This window comes from Enoplosus armatus, chromosome 3 (genome assembly GCF_043641665.1).
Source record: "Enoplosus armatus isolate fEnoArm2 chromosome 3, fEnoArm2.hap1, whole genome shotgun sequence".
NCBI lineage: Eukaryota > Metazoa > Chordata > Actinopteri > Centrarchiformes > Enoplosidae > Enoplosus > Enoplosus armatus.
Window position 1 is genome coordinate 4,106,092 of NC_092182.1, and position 21,222 is coordinate 4,127,313.

Sequence of the window (21,222 nt, forward strand, 5' to 3'; positions counted from 1 at the left end):
GAAATTCAGTGAAATAACCTGCCCCCTGTACACAGCTGTTACAGACAAGGATTTTTCCATTTGTACCATTTCCAGCAAAACAAATTTCAGAAATTCAGCAGACACTTTCCTCTATAGATTCCAACACTCAACTCAATTGTGAGAGAAATAACATGTCTGGAGTGTGATTGCCAAAAGACTGGCACTGTCAGGTCTCCGTGTTCTGCAGAACATTGCCACAATTTGGTGAAAAACGTTGTATAAACTTTGCAGGAACTGAAAACAAAAAGACTTTTTAGAGGAAGGTTTATAAAGGTTTATGGGAAAAAGTCACATAATCCAGCGTCGCATGATGCACATGATGGCTCAAGGCAACGATTTTTTTTTTAAATCAGAGCAGCTATAATGTAACAAGCGTTGGACTTCAGACAGTTTTAGTTTGAAATCAGTGTTTCTAATGTGGGGACAGTATATGTATATATATATGTGTGTGTGTGTGTGTGTATAATATAACAGATTAATGAAAATGACTTTGGTGATACTGCAAATTGGGATTGTGATGAAAAGAAATATGTGCCTCCTACCACTGATCGTAAGTTCCAACAAACACAATTGGAAATGTTTGTGGGTGGGAAGCCAGTGAGGGATCATGAGCCTTTTGCTGAATCACTTCTGCTGGCTGGTCAGGGTGCCTGCACTGGGGAGATGGGGTCTTTGGGGGATGGCATGAGGTGTATTACGCCCCCACCAGTTAACCCCCTCACAGGTGAAAAGACATGGCTAGTGACAATAAAGGGGGGGGATTTAGCCATTTACTCTGATCCACCACCTGTCAAGCTTTTACGCTTTACATTGGTGACAGATTTACGGAATTCTTTGTAATGTTTGAAGCAATGGGTCCTTCATTTCAGACTTTATTTCAACAACGTTAGCGAAACAAGTTGGTTGAAAACATCCTCTCCAGCTGACTCATTTTAAAACTTACATATGCCCTTGATGACCAACAGCTGAGTGTTGATGATCCATGTAGAAGAAGAAACAGGATTGTTTTTGTATTGCAGTGTAGATGAAGTAGTACATAAAAAGCATTATAAGTACGACGAGGGAAAATATAAGCATAACTCTGTTTGGCTGCTCAGCTTACACACATACATTTTCAAACAGTATCTTTAACGTAAGAAGAGAAAAACTGTGCATACTGTGCAATTGTGCATAAATGTAAGCCTTTTTTTAATAGCTAGGGTTTTATTGTTGTTTTTTTACACACCTTAAATAAAAGCGGACAACTTCCCTTGAAATAAAGAGGCTTTACGAGAACCTCTGCTCTTTGACTAAATGTTCACAGCTGTCTGAAGCAACCCCCTTGAGAATCAAGGCTGATGACTTGGCACGTGCACATTTCACACAATGTCAGTGGTTCTGCTCACCATGACACTCATCATATGCATTCTAGAAATCCTATTGCATGTATTTGCTATTGCACATTATGATGCCTGTGATTGGAGGAATGTCAGAATGCCTGTCAATTTTGAAAATGGTTTGACTCATCAAACTCGGAATGGGATAAAGACAATTACTTCACAGACATTTTAAATGACCCATTTTTGATATTTGGTCAGAAACTACAGGTTTCAGACAAGACAGAAAGACTGAAATCCGACTACATGGTACTTTTTGGCCTCTTTATTTCAGTCTCCTGTATGGAAGGTTATTGTTAGGCACTAAAGTTGCTGCCTGAACAGAACAAGGATGCAGGGCTCTCAAAGAAAATTGATGCTATTAAGTTAATTATACGTCTTAAGACTGACAAGGCTTTCTGATGGTGTTTTACACAAAAGGAATGCTCTTAGTTGCGTGTCTGATGATGTGTGGGCGTGCTGAACAATGGCTTAAGGGGGGAAACACCAGGATACTGTCCCTCTTTCCCTTAAGAAATTACCTAAATGCTCCAATATTGTGTCATTAGGCTAAAATAATGATGTCAGTTCTTTTCAGTATACTGAATCATTAGAATCAGTTCATTAACCCTTTAACACTGAGTGTGTTGTAGCACAACGCTATCGGAAAAATTCCAGTGGTTTCTGAAAGCTCAGACGTTGCGCTTTACAGCCAATATGGTGTCATTACGGTAATTTAACTCGTGCCTCTCAGTCAAAATAAGCAAAAAAGTCTAACCCTTTAAAACCTAACCCTGGCTGTAAAGCGCAACGTCTCAGCTTTCAGAAACCGTTGGAATTTTTCCGATAGCGCAAACCGTGACGTAATTACGGTAATCCAAAGTGCGCTTGCGCAAACGTGTCTCCTACGACACACACGGTGTTAAAGGGTTAAAAAGATTTGTTTAAAAGTTCACCAAATCATTCGGTCAGTTCGGGTCGCTAACTAGTGACCTGACAGCGGTTGTTCGTCAAGTGTAAGGCAGTGAGCTGAGAATGCGACGGGAACATAAGAAGTAACAGGGACTAGATAGGGAGTCTGGGATAGATTATCTGGATTGTTGAATCATTGCGGCTAAATGTTAGCAACCTCGGATCAGCTGTGTATTTGCTGTCTTGAACACACATTCCTCCTGTGAACGAATCACTTGAATCAGTGAGTGATTAACACTGTGTCCCTGCACGTTCGCTCGCAACTGACTGAGAGCTCAACCGGACTGAGAACGGATGGTTTCAGGAAGCGACTCAGTGGCTCAGTTCGTTCACCCGGAAGATTTGGTCTTTCGAACGGATCGTACGCGAACGACACAACACCGGGACGTGTGCAGTTTCAGTTTAGAGCATCTCTAAGAGGATCTGCGTGCGAGAAAGTGATTTTCACTGACTGTTTCTGTTCTGAACCCCCCTGAACATTTACCTCTTCTACCCTTTCGCCGAACATTTAACGAAAGCAGCTCTCATACTGCGCTTGAACTCTGTTGGTTCTTATTGCTTGTATTAGTCTCTGCGGAGGCAGAGTGCAACAACAAACTGTTTCTTTTTGCTCATAGGTGTTGCCTCAGACTTTAAATCGTGACATGGTGTGGCCTGTCATGGAGCCTGAGGTAGATTTTCACTGAAGGTTTTATAGTCGGATTGTTGTTCTCCGTGGTTTTCACACAGAGAGCATCCCTAATGGATCTCTGTTCTTCATCCAGCACTTCGACTGGCTCGAAGATCTGCGACACTTGATAGGGACTGGCTTGGGACATCGGCTGCTTTGAGGTTTCAAACAACTGAATCATATTGCGCTCTTTATCTTTCCTTAAAGAAATGATAGCGTAGGGGTCACGGCCTCATTCTTGGGCCAAACAAGGCTATGTAATGCAACACTGACTTCCAAAGTCCCCTCGAGCAGAGGTATAAACAACAATGAGCCCTAGAAATGAAAATGACCACATGAGAAAATCCTTTAACACTTGGATACATCAGTAGCGTGAGCAGCGGTGCATACACTACCCTACCTCTTGCCGTTCTTCAGGGGTTCGCCCCCTCTCCACCAGGAGATTTTGGCCCTGGGGGAAGCATGGGGGCGGCACTCTAAGACCACCTCACCCCCCCTCTGGATCACGGTGGACTTCTTCACGGGCCGCCGGGTGAAGTCAGGCGGGGAAGCTGGGGAACAGACCCGTGTCAGGGCTATTTGTCTCGCCTCGTGGAGGGGCACACGGCTTGTGCATCAGCAAAAATGTCAAGTGCATCACCGGCAATTACGGAAATTATATTTCACCACAAGGCCGGCTTATTGTGTGAAAGAATTATGGTAATGAAAGAGCGAGGCCGTGGCTCAGGGAGGAGCCAGTTCAGCCTCTTTTCATGTATTTATTTACTTTCTGAAAGGAAGCACTTCCATTCCCCTGACAGCACAATATACATACTGTATATCTCTGCTCAAACCTCCTTGTAAATGAAACAGGGCAAAGAAACAGCTTACCTATAACCTTGAGCTCAGCGCTGGCATAGACAGCTCCGTGTTCATTCTCTGCTACACACTGATACATCCCAGAGTCCAGCAGGCTAATCCTGGATATGGTCAGTCTTCCAGCTTCCACGTGGGTCCTCCCCTGCAAAAATCAGGCCAGCTGATTAATGTTTAATAACATCTTTCACTGACTGTATTTCCAACGTTTGGGCGAGACGAATGCAAGCTTTTGGATTATCCTTTGCCTTATAAGTTTCCAGTTCTGCGTTTGCGATTGGCTACTGAATTACTTCTGAAGGAGGCCTTTGCGGCATTGTTTGAGAGAATAGTGCAGCAATCACAAGGAGTGAACATTTATCTACCAGTATCAACATCTCAGCGTTGCTCGTGGCGTCTTACCTCTGCCGTTAGCGGCTGACCGTTCTTCAACCATTTGTATGTGGGCCTAGGCTTACCGATGGCTTTACATTCCCACTGCAGGTTAGCGTCAATGGCCATATGGGCATCTTTCAGTGTCTGGGCCCAGTGCAGATGTTCCACATCTGTGGAAAAATACCAGCGAATATGAATATTTATTGAAAAAACATGTCCAAATGTTATAGCAGATATATTTAGTCTGACCAATATCTGATTGCCCTGTACTGAGTACAAACGCCCTGTGCCACTTTGTTGTGGTTTTCTCTTAACATGCAGTAAATTTCTGTCTCATTTTGACCGCTGGAGAGGTTCTGCAGTCCGCGGGTCAGATTTACATACATGAAAGGCCATGGCAAATTTGGCGCCACTTGTTTAATTCAATTTGTGCTCGCAATCTGCATTAGTTAGCTCCTGGTTTATTAAGGCAGCGGCTCATTACGCCAGTCAGCGCCTGGGAGTGACATGCGGGCGCACTGTGCAGTAGGTGCAATTGACTGATTGGAGATCACGTAGTCCAGGGCAGAAATGAAAATGTATTATGCTGCAGATTCTAAAAATGAATTAACAAGATTGCCAAATTCCATTCATGCTATTCATTTGGCTGCGGCTGAAACCCCATTGGAGAAAACATTTCTATTAATCATCAAACCAAAATCCTGATCCTGAAAGCAACAGGGGCAAATGAACCAAAAGACCAAATAAGACACTGAGGTAAAAGTAGCCATATTCAAATGTCTTAACGATTTCATTTTCTCTCCTTATTTGATGTGCTAAAATATTGTTCATTTTGTCACTGTTCATTTTTTATTACAGCCCTAGAATCTATTTTAGCTGAGTAGCTTTTATTAATGTATTTTTTTTTTTTTGGGCCACAAACTGGACTAGCTCACTGGACACTACAGACAAGTACCAACTCTGTGGGCTCCACATTTGTAAATCAGGTGGGGCCCCTGGGGTCACGCATGGAAACAGGTTGGGCTTATAAAGAGTGAACTGGCATACATTATCAGTGTGTTATGGGCTGGTAAAAATTCCCTTCCCTACAAGCAGTGCTCTCTCCACCATGACCTCTGATGTCATAAAAATAATAATGTACAAAGCACACAAATGATATCTAGTACTTTATCTATTGGCATCGTTTTCAGTCAAGCTGGATTAAGCATTAGCAGTACTGCTACATTTCCATATTCATTTTGTACATGCTTGTTTTATGTAACACTTCAGCGACTGGGTGTGCCTGAACTTCCTTCAGCTAAACACAAACTAAACTGAAAGACCTCCAAAAAGGTAAAACAGAGACTGGAACACACTGATTGATTTGCAGCCTTTCATTCTTGGAAGCTTGCCGTCCTCAAACTGAGAAGCACCCGATTCAGCTGCATGTTGCTCGGAGGCGTACGGAGGACCCCGTTTCAAAACTGAATTTAAATGAACCCTCTCGGCCTCTCGAGTCCAAATTAAAGAAGCAGCAGTTTAGTTACTCTGCACCACAGCGCTGCAACAAACTTCCAGAAGATGCAGGACTCCGCCTGACTTTGACTACCTTTTGAATCCAGGTTCTTTCATGTTCTCCACTGCCTTTGACTGCACCATCAGCCCCAGTTATTTTCAACCTTGCACTTTCATTTATGTCTCTTTTTTTTCTTTTACATTTTTCTTTTCTTTTAAAAAGGTTTCTATCTTTTGAATTTGTGTTTTAATGTTTCTTTTCTTTCTGGCTTATGTTGAACACATTATGTAGAGCACCTTGAGTTGCATTTGAGTGTATGAAATGTGCTTCACAAATAAAGTTGCCTTGACGTGGTGCTTAGCACTACTGGTGTCAAACTAGATGCAGAACAGCAGGTATGTGAGTTTCACACGGCACCAAAAAATCTAACCTAACCATATTTGACTTGACTGATATCCATCTTTTCCAGCTCCTCATCAACACGCACAGCAGAGAGGAACAGTGGAGGCTCTCACATGTCTCTCTGCCTATAGAAGACGGTTGTGAATATTCACTGGTGGAGACGGCGCTTTCCTTCAGAACGGCGCACAAATGACTCATTTCAAAGCTGCGCGGTTTGACAGCCGGTTCCTTTTGATTCTATGGAGGTGGTAGACTTATCCTGACATATGAGTAATCTCATTTTCTACTTCAAGCCACTGGTTAAAAGACACACTCAGTATGCTGTGGGAGATCTTTAACATCGTGATCACAAACAAAGCACAGACAACGAGCACAAGTCCAGATTATCCCCGCATCATAAGGCTGTTTTATACTGAGACAATAACTCAATTACTTGAAATAGAACAAATAATAGAGCACTTTAGGTCATTTTCCAAAAAATGCAAATACAAAATAATTATATTGTAGTTAATAAGTGCTGGATAGTAAATAGTTTCCATGAAACAGGAAGCAGAAGTAAACACGGTTCTTACTGTGGAATATAAGTTGCCCTCTGGCAACATTTCGTCCTCTGCTGTTTTCGGCTACACACTCGTACACACCGGCGTCCTCCGGGCGAAAATATGGGATTTCCAGAACCCCACTGGAGTGGTTGATTTTAATCTTGCCGGGGAGTGGATTTCCATCAGCTCTTCTCCATGAGATGGAAGGCACCGGGCTGCAGAGGTCACACACAAAAGGTCACACTGGCCACATGCTCGTGCTGCTCGCGCGAGCCAGAAGGGCTGCTGTTTGTCTGTCTGTTGGCCGTAATACGGGACGGTCTGGCCACTTCACAGATCTGACAATGCAATGTGAGGGGCAGAGCTGCAATGTGCTAATGCTTCTGACACTTACTTTCCTAAGGCAAAGCATTCCAGCTTCACTGATGATCCTTTAGAGACGCGAAGGGTGTCAGGAAACTGAACCTCAATCTTTGGCTCGTATTCACCCATCACCACTGCATGAGGGATAAACGCAAATCACATCAGTCAAAACACAAAAACATGGCTGTTTCCTGTAATTCATGTTGGATGTAAGAGCCGTGGCGCGGATGACACTGGCAGAGAGCGAGCGCGCGCATGTTGACGGCGTGTACAAGAGCGTTTGGCTTAGCGGATGGATGAGTTTGGATTACATATCTGCCTCGGCTCAAATCTGAAGTGGTACACATAAATGGTCCTGATGGGGTTTGGTATGTGTGGCAAGCTCCTTGCTGTGTGTGTGTGTGTGTGTGTGTGTGTGTGTGCCTGCGTGTATCTTTGTCAGCACACACTACATTTCTGGTTATGTAAATGTGTGCCTTCATGCAGATAGAGAGGGTTTCTCGCATACATAACCCTGTATAGTTCAGAGGCTCTGGAATGGTGCAAAAAAGAAAAAAAAAAAAAACTTGCTCGTAAGCAAAAGCAAAAACAGTGTCACGCTCAAGACAAGCGATTTATCTCCCAGAGCTCGCCCTCCCTCCTACAGTGCGTGTTCAGTTCAGTGCGCAAGATAACCAGGAGGCAGCGGAGGCGAACTGAGGGTGCTTACCGTCCCCCCGCACCACCACAGGGGTTGGAGAGCTGAACACCGTGGCATTGGTCATCATGTTTCTCACCGCACACGTGTAGTTCCCGGCATCCGAGGCCTCGACTTTGGCTATGTACAAGTTGCCCGTCCTCTGAGAGATAAAGCGGCGGGCGTCCTGCTGCAGGAAGCTCTGCTGTCCGTTGAAAACCCATGAATATTTGATCTCTATGAAAAAAAAAAAGAATAGGTATTAAAAGACAGATACAGTGACATTCTCAAAATGACCAGGACAGTAAGACCTGAAGAGGAGATATCATTACAGATAAGTTATGAGATATTCTATTTCTCTGCCAAAAATATAGATATGAGATGGCTTTAAAGGATAAGACGGGTGATATTTTATATTTTTCAAAACCACCAATGAATTGATTGCACAAAGTATTGTTTAAAGGCCCAGCAAAATGGTAGCTGGAGGGTCCTATGCTTCTATGGTTAAACAGAATATGTGGGCAGGGTTAGAAGGGATTGATCAAAGTGTTCAGATTTGATTGGATTGCTCACGAGTGGGTGTGGTTCAGTGAATTTGGCGATAAGAGCTGTAGATGAGTGTTGGTGATATCACTCTGCTAGCTGCTACGACCCTCAAGCTAATGGTCGAGCACAGCTTTACAGTATGTTATGTGCAGGGTTAGCTGGTTGCCTCAAATCAGGTCAGGATGAGTCATCAAAAAATATAACAGAAAAGAGAAGGACTTACTCATAAATACAAATGATATACAGTCATGGAAAAAATTATTAGACCACCCTTGTTTTCTTCAATTTCTTGTTCATTTTAATGCCTGGTACCACTAAAGGTATATTACCTGAAGAATACAATGAACACGACAAAAAATGCAGCTGATTACATAATACTTTATGTCCTATTTGACATGCTTAAGCTTAATTGTATTCCCAGGGTATATAAGAGGCCATTTCATGTCATAAGCAGCACTGCACATGCAAAGGCCTGGAGTGGTTTCCTGCTTACATTCAAGCCGTAGCACAACTCAAAAGTTGTCAGCTCTCACATAATGCCTAAAACAAAAGAATTATGTGAAGCCACAAAGGCAGCCATCTTGGCACTCCTGGAAATTGGCATGAGTGAGAGACAGGTAGCCAAAAAACTGAAGATCTCCAAGACAGCCGTTCATTACACCAAGAAAAAACAAGCCGAACATGGTACTACCAAATTGCTAGCTGGTCGAGGCAGGAAACGTCTTTCTACCCCACGAGATGACCGTGCACTCATCCGTTCCTGTGTCAGGAATCGTCGTCAGACCTCCAGGGACCTTAAAAATGAGTGGGCACTGTCGAGGAATGTGACTTGTTCGGCAAGGACAGTTCGAAACCGACTTCTTGAAGCTGGTCTGAAGTCACACAGGGCACGGAAGAAGCCCTTCATCAACGAAAGGCAGAGGAAGGCCCGGTTACTCTTTGCTAGGGATCACAAGGATTGGACTGTTGATGATTGGGCTAAGGTTCTCTTCAGTGATGAATCCAATTTTGAGTTGATGCCCACTCCAGCCAACTTACTGGTTAGGAGGAAGCCTGGAGAAGCCTACAAACCAGATTGTCTTGCCCCTACAGTAAAACATGGGGGTGGATCAGTGATGATCTGGGGTTGTTTCAGTATGGGTGGAACAGGGCAAATGCAATTGTGTGAAGGGCGAATGAACCAGGTCATGTACAGGGCTACTCTTGAAAACAGTCTTCTTCCATCAGCTGGAAAACTCTTTCCTGCCTCGAATGACTGGATTTTCCAACAAGACAATGCCCCTTGCCACACGGCAAGGTCAGTTAAAGCCTGGATGGAGAACCAGAACATTCGAACCATGCCCTGGCCTGCTCAATCACCAGATCTAAATCCAATGGAAAACCTGTGGAAAATCATCAAACTCAAAATGGAGAACCACAAGCCCAAAAACAAAGCTTTTGTTTGTTTTGTTTGAATTTGTGCAACAGGAATGGGCTGCTGTGACAGCAGAACAATGTCAGAAGCTGGTGGAGAGCATGCCAAGACGCATGGCTGCAGTCATCAAAAACAATGGTTATGCAATCAAGTACTAACTCCTGTGTGTATCATGTGACTAAAACAGACAGAAAAGAAAACATGGAATGCCTAAAAGCACTGTTTTTGGCAGTACAATGCCATAGCTATTGATGTAAGAAATTAAGTGATTTTGGTTATTATCAAGAAAACCATGGAAAATGGCTAGATATCAGCTCTTAAATTAAACTCTTATGAGCTATTTTTGTTGTTATCATTATATTTGTCTAAACAAATGTACCTTTAGTGGTACCAGGCATTAAAATGAACAAGAAATTGAAGAAAACAAGGGTGGTCTAATAATTTTTTCCATGACTGTATGTTTATATTTGGCCTATACCGAGCATTGAACACAGGGATAAAGGATTAGAACTTGGAAAACATATTTTTTTCCAATTTACTTGGTCTTTGAATACAATATAAATCTATAAATCAGCCACGCTGTTGCACCGGGTGACATGTTCCTTTATTAGACTGAAAATGACCACTGTGGTTTCTTTTGAGTCAATCCTACATACAAAAAAATGTGTATTAGTCCACATCGGAAAATAGCCCCCGACAAATGTACTGCCTGCTTTTGTTTGAGTGATATTTGAAGTCAAATTGCAGTGCCCGGCTGAAAGTTATTTCATAAAAAAAAAAAGGAACGTATATATTTGTGACTCATTTTTACAGACCTGCAGTTTGTCTTCGGCAGCAATGAATTGGCTTGGGACTGAGTGCCACAGACTGGGCAGGGAAAGTATTGGTTGAGGTCGAGTTCAGACGGACAACACCACTGTGTGAAATAAGGCAGCCCCCTCATTCTTTTGAATTGGACCACTGTGTTAGTCAGCGGGGGTGTCGACACAGGGAGCTCCAGCGAAAGAGCGCAGGGTCATCCTGTACGGAAGCAGAACCTGACCCAGAGTTTTGCTGCAATGCAAACGAAACGCCCCTCTGGCAATCAAATATGTGTGCAAGCGTACATTCCCACTGGATTATTTGTAATGTGAATGTAAGGTGATTCTGCTGTTTACCTCACGATCGCCACAACAGAAAATGAAATGATTGTCACCCTGATAACTTTACAGAGCTGTAAACTCTGTCTTGTAGCAGCATAAACTGCTGTGGAGGCCTTTTGCATCTTAAAAGCCTTTAAACTCACAGATCTATTACTCAAACCTGCTTTCCTGGATTGAATTTCATTGTTTCACTTCTACCTGAAACAAAACACCCCCATCAAATCTGCCCCTTGCTATTTAAAAAAAAAATGTTTTAACACAAGGCTGCTTTGAGTTTGAACGCCGAATTTGACATTTTGGTCTCATTTGTTAACAATAACAAAAACATAGAGTAACTCCTGCCTTATATTTTTGCAGTATGAACCAAGGCTGGTAAAAATCAAGCAAAGATGGAATTCACAACAGATGTTAGCATGTAAGGCCACGCATGTGCTCAAAAGTTCCTCATTTGCTTGCTTGATCATAGTCCGTATTGTGGATTTGACATGAGATATCTATCTCAGTTGATCTCCAACTCTTGTCACGCAGATTAACATGGAGGATTCACGTCAAAATAAAGAGTGGAAGGGAATGATATAAATGTCAATGTAGAATGTGTAAAACATACATAGCGCAGCGCAAATGGGGGGGGGGGGGGGGGGGGGGCAGCGATGTCTGCAGGGACTGCAGAGTGAACTTGGCGCCCCTCCTGTATCAGACACGTGACATTCTGCAGTCAGCCCTTTTGACTGGGCAGAGCAGTCCCACTCACTTCCTTGAGGGAAAACAGTGAATTACAATCATTACAGGGAAAGTCAGGGCAGAAACTGACAGACCTTTCATGATTAGGGACTATCAGAGACTGAGTCTATTTAAGAGCTGCAGTCTCACAGCAACAGAGGACTTGCAGGCACATAATCTCATGTCCTCTGACAGAGTTTAACTCTCAGCACGGCTCCTTTTACACCACTTACCTATTGATTGCTCAAAGAAGCTTCAAATGATTCCTCTTTTATTGAGGTGCATCCCCACACACCTCAAGTTGTGCATCAACAAGCATTAAAGAAGCTTTGACATAAGTTAAACCTTGTGGCAATAAAAAAACAAAAAAAAAAACCACCCCCACCATTTTTGGAATTTTAAAAACACCTCAAGCTAGCATTATCGTGTAGTGCAAATCCCATCAAATGTGTGACTATGCTCTGTTTAAGAGGAAAAATAAAGAGATGGAGGCTTTGAAAAGGGGAGGGAGGGAGCGCTGGAGGGCAAATTGCTAAAGTGTGGAATCCCACGAGGCCGCAGGATTCAGCTGGCAACAGAGAGCGGAGAAAGGCTGGGACGCTGGCGTGAAATTGCGCTGGTGGGCACGGAATGGCTGCAGGAGTGCGGACCACTTTGAGGGTCTGCTAATCAGCAGCACACAGACACATGAGCCGACTCACAGCTGTGCCACGGGATAAACGCTCCCCCGGCCACAGCAGCCACCAGCAGCCTTTATTACCCGCAGATAACCTGCCCACATCGAGGGGAGGGAAAAAAAAAATTGACAATCTGGGAAGTGGAGCGCTGGAGACTTTATAGATGACAGCATGGTCACAGATCATATGGGCGAGGAAAGTGAGCTCAAGGTTGAGAAGTGTAAGAAGGCTATGAACTATAGATGTGAAGGCACGGGCCTGGGCAGGTGGCGCGGTGGCTGATCATAAAAAAGTTCCCTGTATGGCAGATAAAGAGAAGTGAGTGGAAAACCGTGTGTCAGAGTTCGAAACGAAGAGCAGCTAAAAGAGAGGGGGGCGGGGGGCTGTAAAAACAAAAGAGACACAGCAGTGTTACCGGGAGATAATAAGCAGCAGAGTGAGGAACAATAAAGACTGCTGAGGCAAGCAGGAGTGCGAGACTACAGCAGACGATGCAGAAGAGTTAGGACATGAGCGCTGTACCTCCGTAATGGGGTGGAGGGCCGCAGAGCAGAACCACGGCTTGGCCCTCTCTCACCGACACCGTGTTCCTCGACTTCCTGCTGAAGTTCTGCAGAACTGTTGAATATAAAATACAAAAAACAAAATCGACAACCTTCCAGGGGTTTGACAGCTGTAATAACTCTACATCCAGGGGAGGGCATTTCATTCTGCAGAATATTTCCCTGCCTGTTCGCTTTGCTTACAAGTCAAACCCGAGAGTCCTCTGTTAATATCACAGCAAGCGCGGGAAATCAGGCGGGGCGGGGGGGGGGGGGCGCGCGGCAAAGTGATCGCCGCCAATCGAGCTTTAGAGATTACTTTGGCTTCTTTAATTAAATGCTGCTGTGCTCGTGTGAGAGAATAAACAGCGGGGAGACATATCAATCCCAAAGTCTTAGAAATACCAAGCACGTCCCAGGAGGGATCAAGCAAATATCAGCTGCGGTCAAATCAGAGCTCAACTGATTAAAAATCCCCCCCCAAAATCAAGACATACAGTCCTCGTTCCTTCATGTATTCCACTGGTGCAGACTAGAGCATGAAAAGGCAACACACTCATTTCAGACATGGCAAAAGTGAGGATAACCATCGCGTAAGAGGCTGTGGCAATGTTTGCGAATCCTGTGGAGAGGAAACTTATTGTTGACAGGGACGCGCAGCGCTTCAACATGAATACATAAAAATACACAGCAGCCCAGAGCAGCTGATGTCTCAATAAATTCAATTAATCATGTGTAATAGTGTGCAGTTTCATTTGTCATCACAATGACGGCCACAATAACCATCTGCAGCTAAAATGCTAATAGTGCATTAAATGCAATGAAAATGTAATTAAAAATGTGGTTCAGTTTTTTTTCCCCCTGCTTTCCCCCCTATTGTATTAATTCAGTTAGATTTTGACAGCGCGCTGCAGTCCAGTCAGAGGCTGCAGATGAGACAGATACCTGCTGCCTTCAGATGGAGAGTCACCAGAGTAAACCAAAAGGCCCTGAGCGTCGGCCGCCGTGCGTCAACATGAAAGTTGAGCCCTCAATCTGTTACCGACATATAACGTCCGCTGTATTTTTAAAATAAAAGGTCCCTAGCGGCAAAAAAACAACAACTATAAATCCATAACCCAGCTAGCAGCAAAATGAGGTTAATGTTTAGCATCTGGGCATGCTAATCCTACCATTTCTGCATATTAAGAGGGCATGCTCTTAGCATGTTATCATGCTGGCAAGATTAAAAATGTTTAAGAGTTATCCTGTCATGAAAAACTGGACAAGTGGAGAACCTTTCCTGTTGGCGATGCTAGATCAAACGTCAGAGGAATAAATGTACCAAACGTCATGGCAGTCAAGCCAACATCTGTCCAGATATTTCCCTCTGGACCAAAGTGGTGGACCGACCAACATTCCTAGAACCGTGCCTACTGGCATGGTTGCAAAAATAAGACATTTGAGGTCTGAGGACTCGATGAACATTTCTCACTATTTCCTGACTCTTCGTAGACCAATTAAACCAAATCATTAATCAACCAACTGATGATATAACAATCACTGTAAGACTCTACTCACATGCAAACTGGACCTTTGCCTCCCTGCTGACAACGGTCCCGAATGTGTTGGTGGCGATGCACTGGTACACTCCCCCATGATTGATGACGTGGGGACTATTGATCAGCAGGTTCCCCTCTACGAGGCTGTAGTTTGGACCTGACTCTGTGTTCATTTCCCTCCCATCCACTTTCCACCTGCGGGTAAATGGGGAGATCAAAAAGGATCATCATCATCATCATCATCAAACACAGCGCTTGCTGTTTTTTTATTGAGGGGTCACCTCACAGCTACGGCCAGTTTCCAAGTCTGCTAATACTGTGGGGGAAACTTCCTTTTTCATCTTCCTGTTGAATATTTGGGAAAAAATCCAGAAATATAATTACCCTCCTACTTCTAATGAGTTACTATGCCGGAGTGTAAATGTAGCCAGTACAGTGGCACAGCCTGGTATCACAAACAGCTCCAGAGAGCTCTTTGTTCCACACACTCACTGATGTCACATGCTGTAGTCTCACTTTATAGATAGTCAGAGGGCAGGCAAAAACACTTACCTGTAGTGCGGAGGTGGGTTTCCTTTAGCTTTGCAATTAATAAACACTTGCTTATCATCGGTGCTCAGTGGGAAAATACTGTCACTAGGCTCCTGGGTGAAGACAGGACCGTGGCGTGTATTCTCTGCGTTGAAAAGAAAAGGAAAAAAAACAAACAAAACACATTAGCTGTACAGTGGCGCCGAGCAAGTGACACTGAGTAAATGTAAAAATAAATCACTAAGCACTCGGAGAACTGTATATAAACTCTACACCCATATAATTAGCTGCCAACGGGGCTCTTTGAGGGGATCCTGCATTTAATAAACACTCTTGTGCGCACGTCACCAGGCAGATAATGCATTGTGATGAGAGAACAATTAACTGGAGATGACCCTGTAGCGTATTGGCTAACTGGCATATTCCACGCAGCCTTCAACACAACACAAGTTTGTTTTGGGTTTTTTACACCCTCATTCACAGTTAGGATGCTGACATGCACAGTAAGTGATTTAGTCATTGCTATTGTGTAGATGCCCAGATTAAGGGAATAGTTAAAGCATACATGGTTTACAGTAACCTATAACATTTAAAAAACCATGGACCTGGTTTGAATCAAACAACCCATCAGGGTTAGCCAGCACGTAACTAGCCAATCACAGCGAGACAAACGAGGGGTTTACGTGTCTTAATTCCTCCCTGCCACTGTTGTGTCTCACCGTAGATGGGTAGCAATGATGTTCTGGGCAGTTTCAGCCACCCACTTCAGAGCCCCCCTCCCGTCCCGAGCCGTGCACTTCCCATGCCAGTTTCTATTGCTCCTGTGTAAAAGCTGACAAGAACTTGGCAAATTGAATTTTGTGCTCTTAAGTTTCTCTTAAGAAGTACAGGCGTTTCTGGGCTTTCTTAACCAGAGTGGAGATGTGAGACGACCAAGGCAGGCTCTTTGTGATGCTGATTCTTATGAACCTGAAACTGTTCATCTGCTCCACCACTTTCCAGTGAGAGATCTCCGACCAGTCCAACTTTTGTTTTAAAATGATTTTATTTCATCTGCCAACTTCAGCGTTATATTTTTAGCTGAATCTTGGTGACAAACTCACGATCACTACCAGCTTGTTGTGTCCTCCACACTGTGACTGAACAGTGGTCGTGGCGGAGGCCTTGTGAGTGTCTTTAAAAACACCATCAGTGACCATGTAACACATTTCCGTCCTTTGAGGTTCTCCTGTTTAAACTAGGTGGTCTCCACCTGCTTCAATTTATCGCCCTACAAAATCTATAAGCAGCTTTTTAGTAGAACTCCCTGAATTTTTATCCCCACTTGTTTTAAAGTATGATAGATTTGCTCTTTTCTTTGTGGTGATATTAATATTGATGCTGATGCCTCCTCAAGCGTTCACGCTGCTGATTTTTTTAAACATCACTACATCCTTTAACGTTTGTGAACAAACACATGACCATGGCCACACTTCAGACCTGGGTGGGAGAGTTCCACCGTGGAATTAACAGACGTGAGTTTATCTGTTGTTTTTTTAGATATCATTAACACTGTCCAACCCCACTCTACGTGCTCACTACCCTAGCATACCAACGAATTGACGGACTGTTTTAACTCTGTCTGTGCTTACTTCGTACTTAAAGTCAGGTCAAAGCCTATTCAAGGAAAGCAGCCTTGGATAAATCAAAGTATGTGTAGCTGTAAGCCGGAGTGTCGAAAAGCAGAGCGGAGATGGGAGAAATCATGTCTCCAAGTAAACTATGTGGCTATGGAGTTATTACTCCACTACAATAATATGGTAAAGAATGCAAGGGCTGAATATGTCTCTGAACTTACCTCTGCCCCTCTCTCAGCATAACCCCAGATTTTACTGAAGACTGTTGATCAGCTGGTAAATCCGACCCCTCCTTGCGGCACAGCTGAAAATGATGCTGATTGTGAAAAGTTTCTATTTAACTTCATTGATAAAGTAGAGTCCATCAGAGCTTCTGTTACCCCTAATGGTGCATCCTCTAATATCAGATCACTTTCTCACATTTCCCTGTCTGAGCTTTTAGAAATAGTATCTCATATGAAAGTTTCCTCCCATCCAGTTCATGTAATACCAACAAAAACCTTCTCAAAATCACTGAATCTATTGAGCCCTCTTTGCAGTCACTTTTTAACAGTTCTGTTAACGGTTGTGTCCTTGATTACTTCAAAACTGCCGGTGTACAACCTCTTTTAAAAAAAATCCTGGGCTGGATCCTACCCTCCCTCAAAATCACAGACCAATCTCCAAGATTTTTAGAAAACAACATATGTCCATCAATTGCTTTTACCAGCAGGAAACAATGAAAGGATTGACTTTTGTAAGCACCACAGCACTAAGACTGCCCTTCTCAGGGTGTCTAATGACCTTTTAACGGCTGCTGATGACGGGATGTACGTCTAAGTCCTTGTTCTTCTAGGCCTAGGCGCCTAGCATTCTGTGAGACAGGCTCAGACACTGCGTAGGAGTAACCACATGTCATCTTTTGTTCCTGTCAAGTATGGTGTCCCTCAGGGGTCAGTTTTGGGACCAATTTGGCACCCTTATCATGTGCCGATGTGTCTCCGGCAGGTGTGCTAAACCACTTATTATTTTCGCTTTGAGGCCAACTGCAGCCAACAAGCCAAAGCATCTGAAGCAGAGGCTGAAGCACCCATCCCCCTTTCTGAGCATGACGTCAGGAGGGCTTTCAAAAGTGTACACACCAGGAAGGCCGCTGGACCAGACACTATCAGTGGGTGGGTCCTCAAACTATGCACACATAGTTGCTCAGTTTATTCACAATGATATTCAACCTATCCCTGGCTCAGTCTGTCACTTCAAGAAGTCCACCATCATTCCTGCGCATATTGAGCCCCCTGCTGTACTCCTCGTAGCCACTTTCGTTTTTTTTCACTTTCGTAACAACCTCCTCCTGAATGCAAATCCACGCTTGACAGGCCTGGTGATTGGAACAACTGCTGTTTGGGGGAGGGGGTTAGCAAACAGGCAGATCACAGAACAATTGAACACAAGCTCTATCACTTGTGGTGTTAAGTATCATGAAAAGGTGTTTCACTGAGAGCTCGATCTGCCACTCTTTATTTAAACTCACGCTTGGCATCTGGTTCGCTCTGTAAACTGTCATGCACAGAATTGAAACTCGGACGAAAACCGGTCTAAGCTTTATTACATGTCGAGAGTAATTAGAAAGATTGACGTGTAACCCTGGCTAACTGAGTAACGATTTATTTATTATGATCTTAATGCAGGTAGGATAACTTGGTTAAGAAGTATCACCTTACTCTGGTGATAATGTATTTATTAGAGTCTGCAAAGCTGTTGTCTATATGCATGCTGTTGGGGCATGCGTGTCTGCTCAGTCGAGCTCGCTGTTTTGGTTAGCGCCAGCCAAACGATCAATACACAGGAGTAATTAACCGATGTCGCAATAATTACTCCCGTGAAATCTAACATTTCTTCAATAGCCACTGGAACACTGGAGTCCAGCCTGTGTCTCGCCTGCCACTGTGTGTCGTACGCCGAGCTGCATGCTAGTGCCGCTCTCTGGAAAATTGTTCATTTTTCTTTTTTGTGCACTTGAGAGGATGAGAAGCTTTTTTTTTTTTTTTTTTTTTTTACACGTCTCTAACCTTGACTAGGACAAAGAGTGCTCCCTCCCACATCATCATCATCATCATCATCATCATCCTAATGAGAGAGGGAGTCTTTGCCTCAGGTAAGGGCCTTGTTTCCCCCAGCCGCCGAGGGAGGTGCTTCATTTTTACCCTGGCTGCGATGTCCTTTAAATTAAACAAATTAATGAACCTTTAATAGCCGGGCTATTTCACCTGGGAAATGATCGGGTGGTTTGTGTGTGTACGCTCGACAACAGGCCTGCCTCGTAAACACACCAACTGGACTGACCACTGGCACAAATGAACACACACACAAACGAATTACACTTAATTAGTTTCCATGGGAATGCATACAAATGCGAGCATGTATTGCATGTATATGTATGTATAGTACAGCATGTGCTGCCATTTGCATAACTCTTCATTGTGTTCTCTTGTGTTTGCAGGCTGCATAGATATACCCCCAGCGAAACTGCTGACTTTAGATGAGATGCTAAATCAATGGAAATGGAAGCATAAATAACAATACAACAGAGCCCACTCCATATGCTGCATACATTTAAATGCATTTGTTTGATGACTTGTAAATGGTTGGCTTAAGTTCAGTATACGGTATATCTGTCAAATGTGACAGTCGACATTAAATCTCACTCGGTTGTGTAGGCTGCACAGGTTACCGTATCCAGACATAAGGTGAGGGCTCTTAGAGAGATTTTCACTCCTTAGCTGTAGCTCATACAGGTATTAGGGAAGTGAAGGCTAATGCTACTCTTTTCTCTCAGTGGAGAGGAGAACCTCGGCACGCCGTGGATCTATGTTGCCGAGAAACAACGGAGCGCCGAATAAATTAGTGTTAAGAAAAGAGTTAGTGTGGATTTTTACAGTGCTTGCCACATTTCTCCTAACTGGCAGCAGTTGGACATAAAGCAAGAAAATTGCATAATAAAACAGGGAGGCATAAAAAGACCAGAGAGAGGGAATTCTCTCCTATATGTCTGTCTCCCGCTGTCTCTCCCCAAATGTAAATCTAACAGTGAGTCACGTTTATCAGAGGTGATTGGAGGAGACAACTGAGATCACAATTTCGATGTAGCAGTCAATCTCGAATGACACACGGCAGTTTAACTTTACCTTGTGACAACTTCATCCTTTGAATAACAAAAACCACATCACTAAATTCAAATGTCTGGCTCCGTGGCTCCGATATTTGCCCTGAAATGCTCCCCTAAGCCCACTAAACCTAAAGTGAAATCTGGCCATGTTGTGCACATTTTTTTGTTTTTTATTTTACAAACTGGTAGTAGATTTTGCTCAGATCCAAAAGCTTTTAAAATGATGATCCCCTCTGAGACTGCTAGCACTCCCTTTCAAATGAAATGATAACCTGAAACACACACGAGAAAGAGGCAAACCCTCCCCGTGAGAGATGTATGCATATCAGGCGGGTCATGAAAGGCGACTTGACTTGGCGTCTCACCAGCCAGGCACTCTTTGAGTGACAGAAGGATTAACAGTTCCCATGGCAACAACATCTTCATTTTCCAAGGTCAAAGATTCTCCTTCTTCCCATCCAGTTGCCAGAGAGTGGAGAATATTTCCCGGGCAAACGCTCCTCCGCTTGGCTCTGGAAGAAAAGGAGGGCAAATGAGCACCGTGAGGATGAGATGAGGAGATGCATACCACATCGAGCCTTCTGGATAAAAAAAAAAAAAAAAGGCTGGAAAATCGGTGAGCCATTAATAATTCATTCAACCAAATAAGCAGAGCCAAGATCCCGTGCTGAAGGGCCAGCTAGCAGCTGATACAGGGGAGCTGATATTCAGTGTATACATACTGCTGATACACTATCTCCCAGGAGCAAGTCAAGTAAAAAAAAAGAAAAGAAAAAGACGCTAGCAGCAGCAGCAGCAGCAGCAACAGATGAGCAGAACACCCTGCCAAAGGTAACGCTAAGCTTTCTAAAAAAGAAACTGTTGGTTCAACATATTGACTCAAAGCAAAATGTGTGTTGTATTAAGCATATGATATATATACAGTATCACAGGGAATGCTGTGGCTAAATCAAACCACTTCAAAACATGCAGACAGGCAGCTCATCTTCCATGGACAATGATGCCAGGAACCATTGCCATTGATTTAGAACTAAAACATGAAGCTTTTATGAGATGGCCAACCTTGTCAAATAACATCACAAACAACATCATGCAGTTTATGCTGTTTTGGTGCCGTCTGTACACCGACACATCTGTGTGTTTGGACATTACCTCTGAGCCCGTTCTTGAAAGCTTCTATGATCAATAGTTTTATATTATCAATGGATCAAATGACTGTGCTTATGTTAAAGGAGTCGCTCATAGTGATGGACCTACAGAGAATCATCAGCTGACTCAGCAGTTCCTGTCAGCTTTATGGGGAGTGAATACTGGGCTTACATTCATAGGGTGGCCAAAAAACTTCAAACGAATGCTAATGTTGCTCCATGTCTGCCGGTTGTGTAAATAAGCACCTCTTTGCTAACATGTTAGCCATGTCAAAGTTAAAAGCAAATAACTTTTAATCATTTTTGTGTTTACAGCTGTTTTCACTCAAAAAAGGCATGCAACAACACATCCTGACATCTTTGTGACATGCTATATGTTCACTCTGTGAACCAAATATTTACTATTGCATTAACCCAATCAACCCAACACAGTCCAGTTAGGTCTACATAGCACATGCAGAACATCAACTCTAA

At 43.5% G+C, this 21,222-nt stretch overlaps 1 protein-coding gene across 2 annotated transcripts in view; it reads right to left on the reverse strand.

Annotated features, from left to right (window-relative positions):
- LOC139282319 (contactin-4) overlaps positions 1 to 20,026 on the reverse strand; it is a 39,971-nt gene extending 19,945 nt beyond the window's left edge. Inside the window, exons 1-10 of one of the 2 annotated variants that reach the window (XM_070901948.1) lie at positions 19,966 to 20,026; positions 14,861 to 14,984; positions 14,328 to 14,503; positions 12,748 to 12,843; positions 7,760 to 7,963; positions 7,082 to 7,184; positions 6,718 to 6,902; positions 4,276 to 4,418; positions 3,889 to 4,018; positions 3,419 to 3,569 (exon numbers count right to left, since the gene is read on the reverse strand). In XM_070901948.1, the coding sequence (XP_070758049.1) occupies positions 3,419 to 3,569; positions 3,889 to 4,018; positions 4,276 to 4,418; positions 6,718 to 6,902; positions 7,082 to 7,184; positions 7,760 to 7,963; positions 12,748 to 12,843; positions 14,328 to 14,503; positions 14,861 to 14,984; positions 19,966 to 20,026 (1,373 nt within the window). Of the gene's footprint in view, positions 1 to 3,418; positions 3,570 to 3,888; positions 4,019 to 4,275; positions 4,419 to 6,717; positions 6,903 to 7,081; positions 7,185 to 7,759; positions 7,964 to 12,747; positions 12,844 to 14,327; positions 14,504 to 14,860; positions 14,985 to 19,953 lie in introns of both variants that reach the window. The other variant, XM_070901947.1, reaches the window with a different exon arrangement.
- Between the last annotated feature and the right edge of the window lie 1,196 nt (positions 20,027 to 21,222).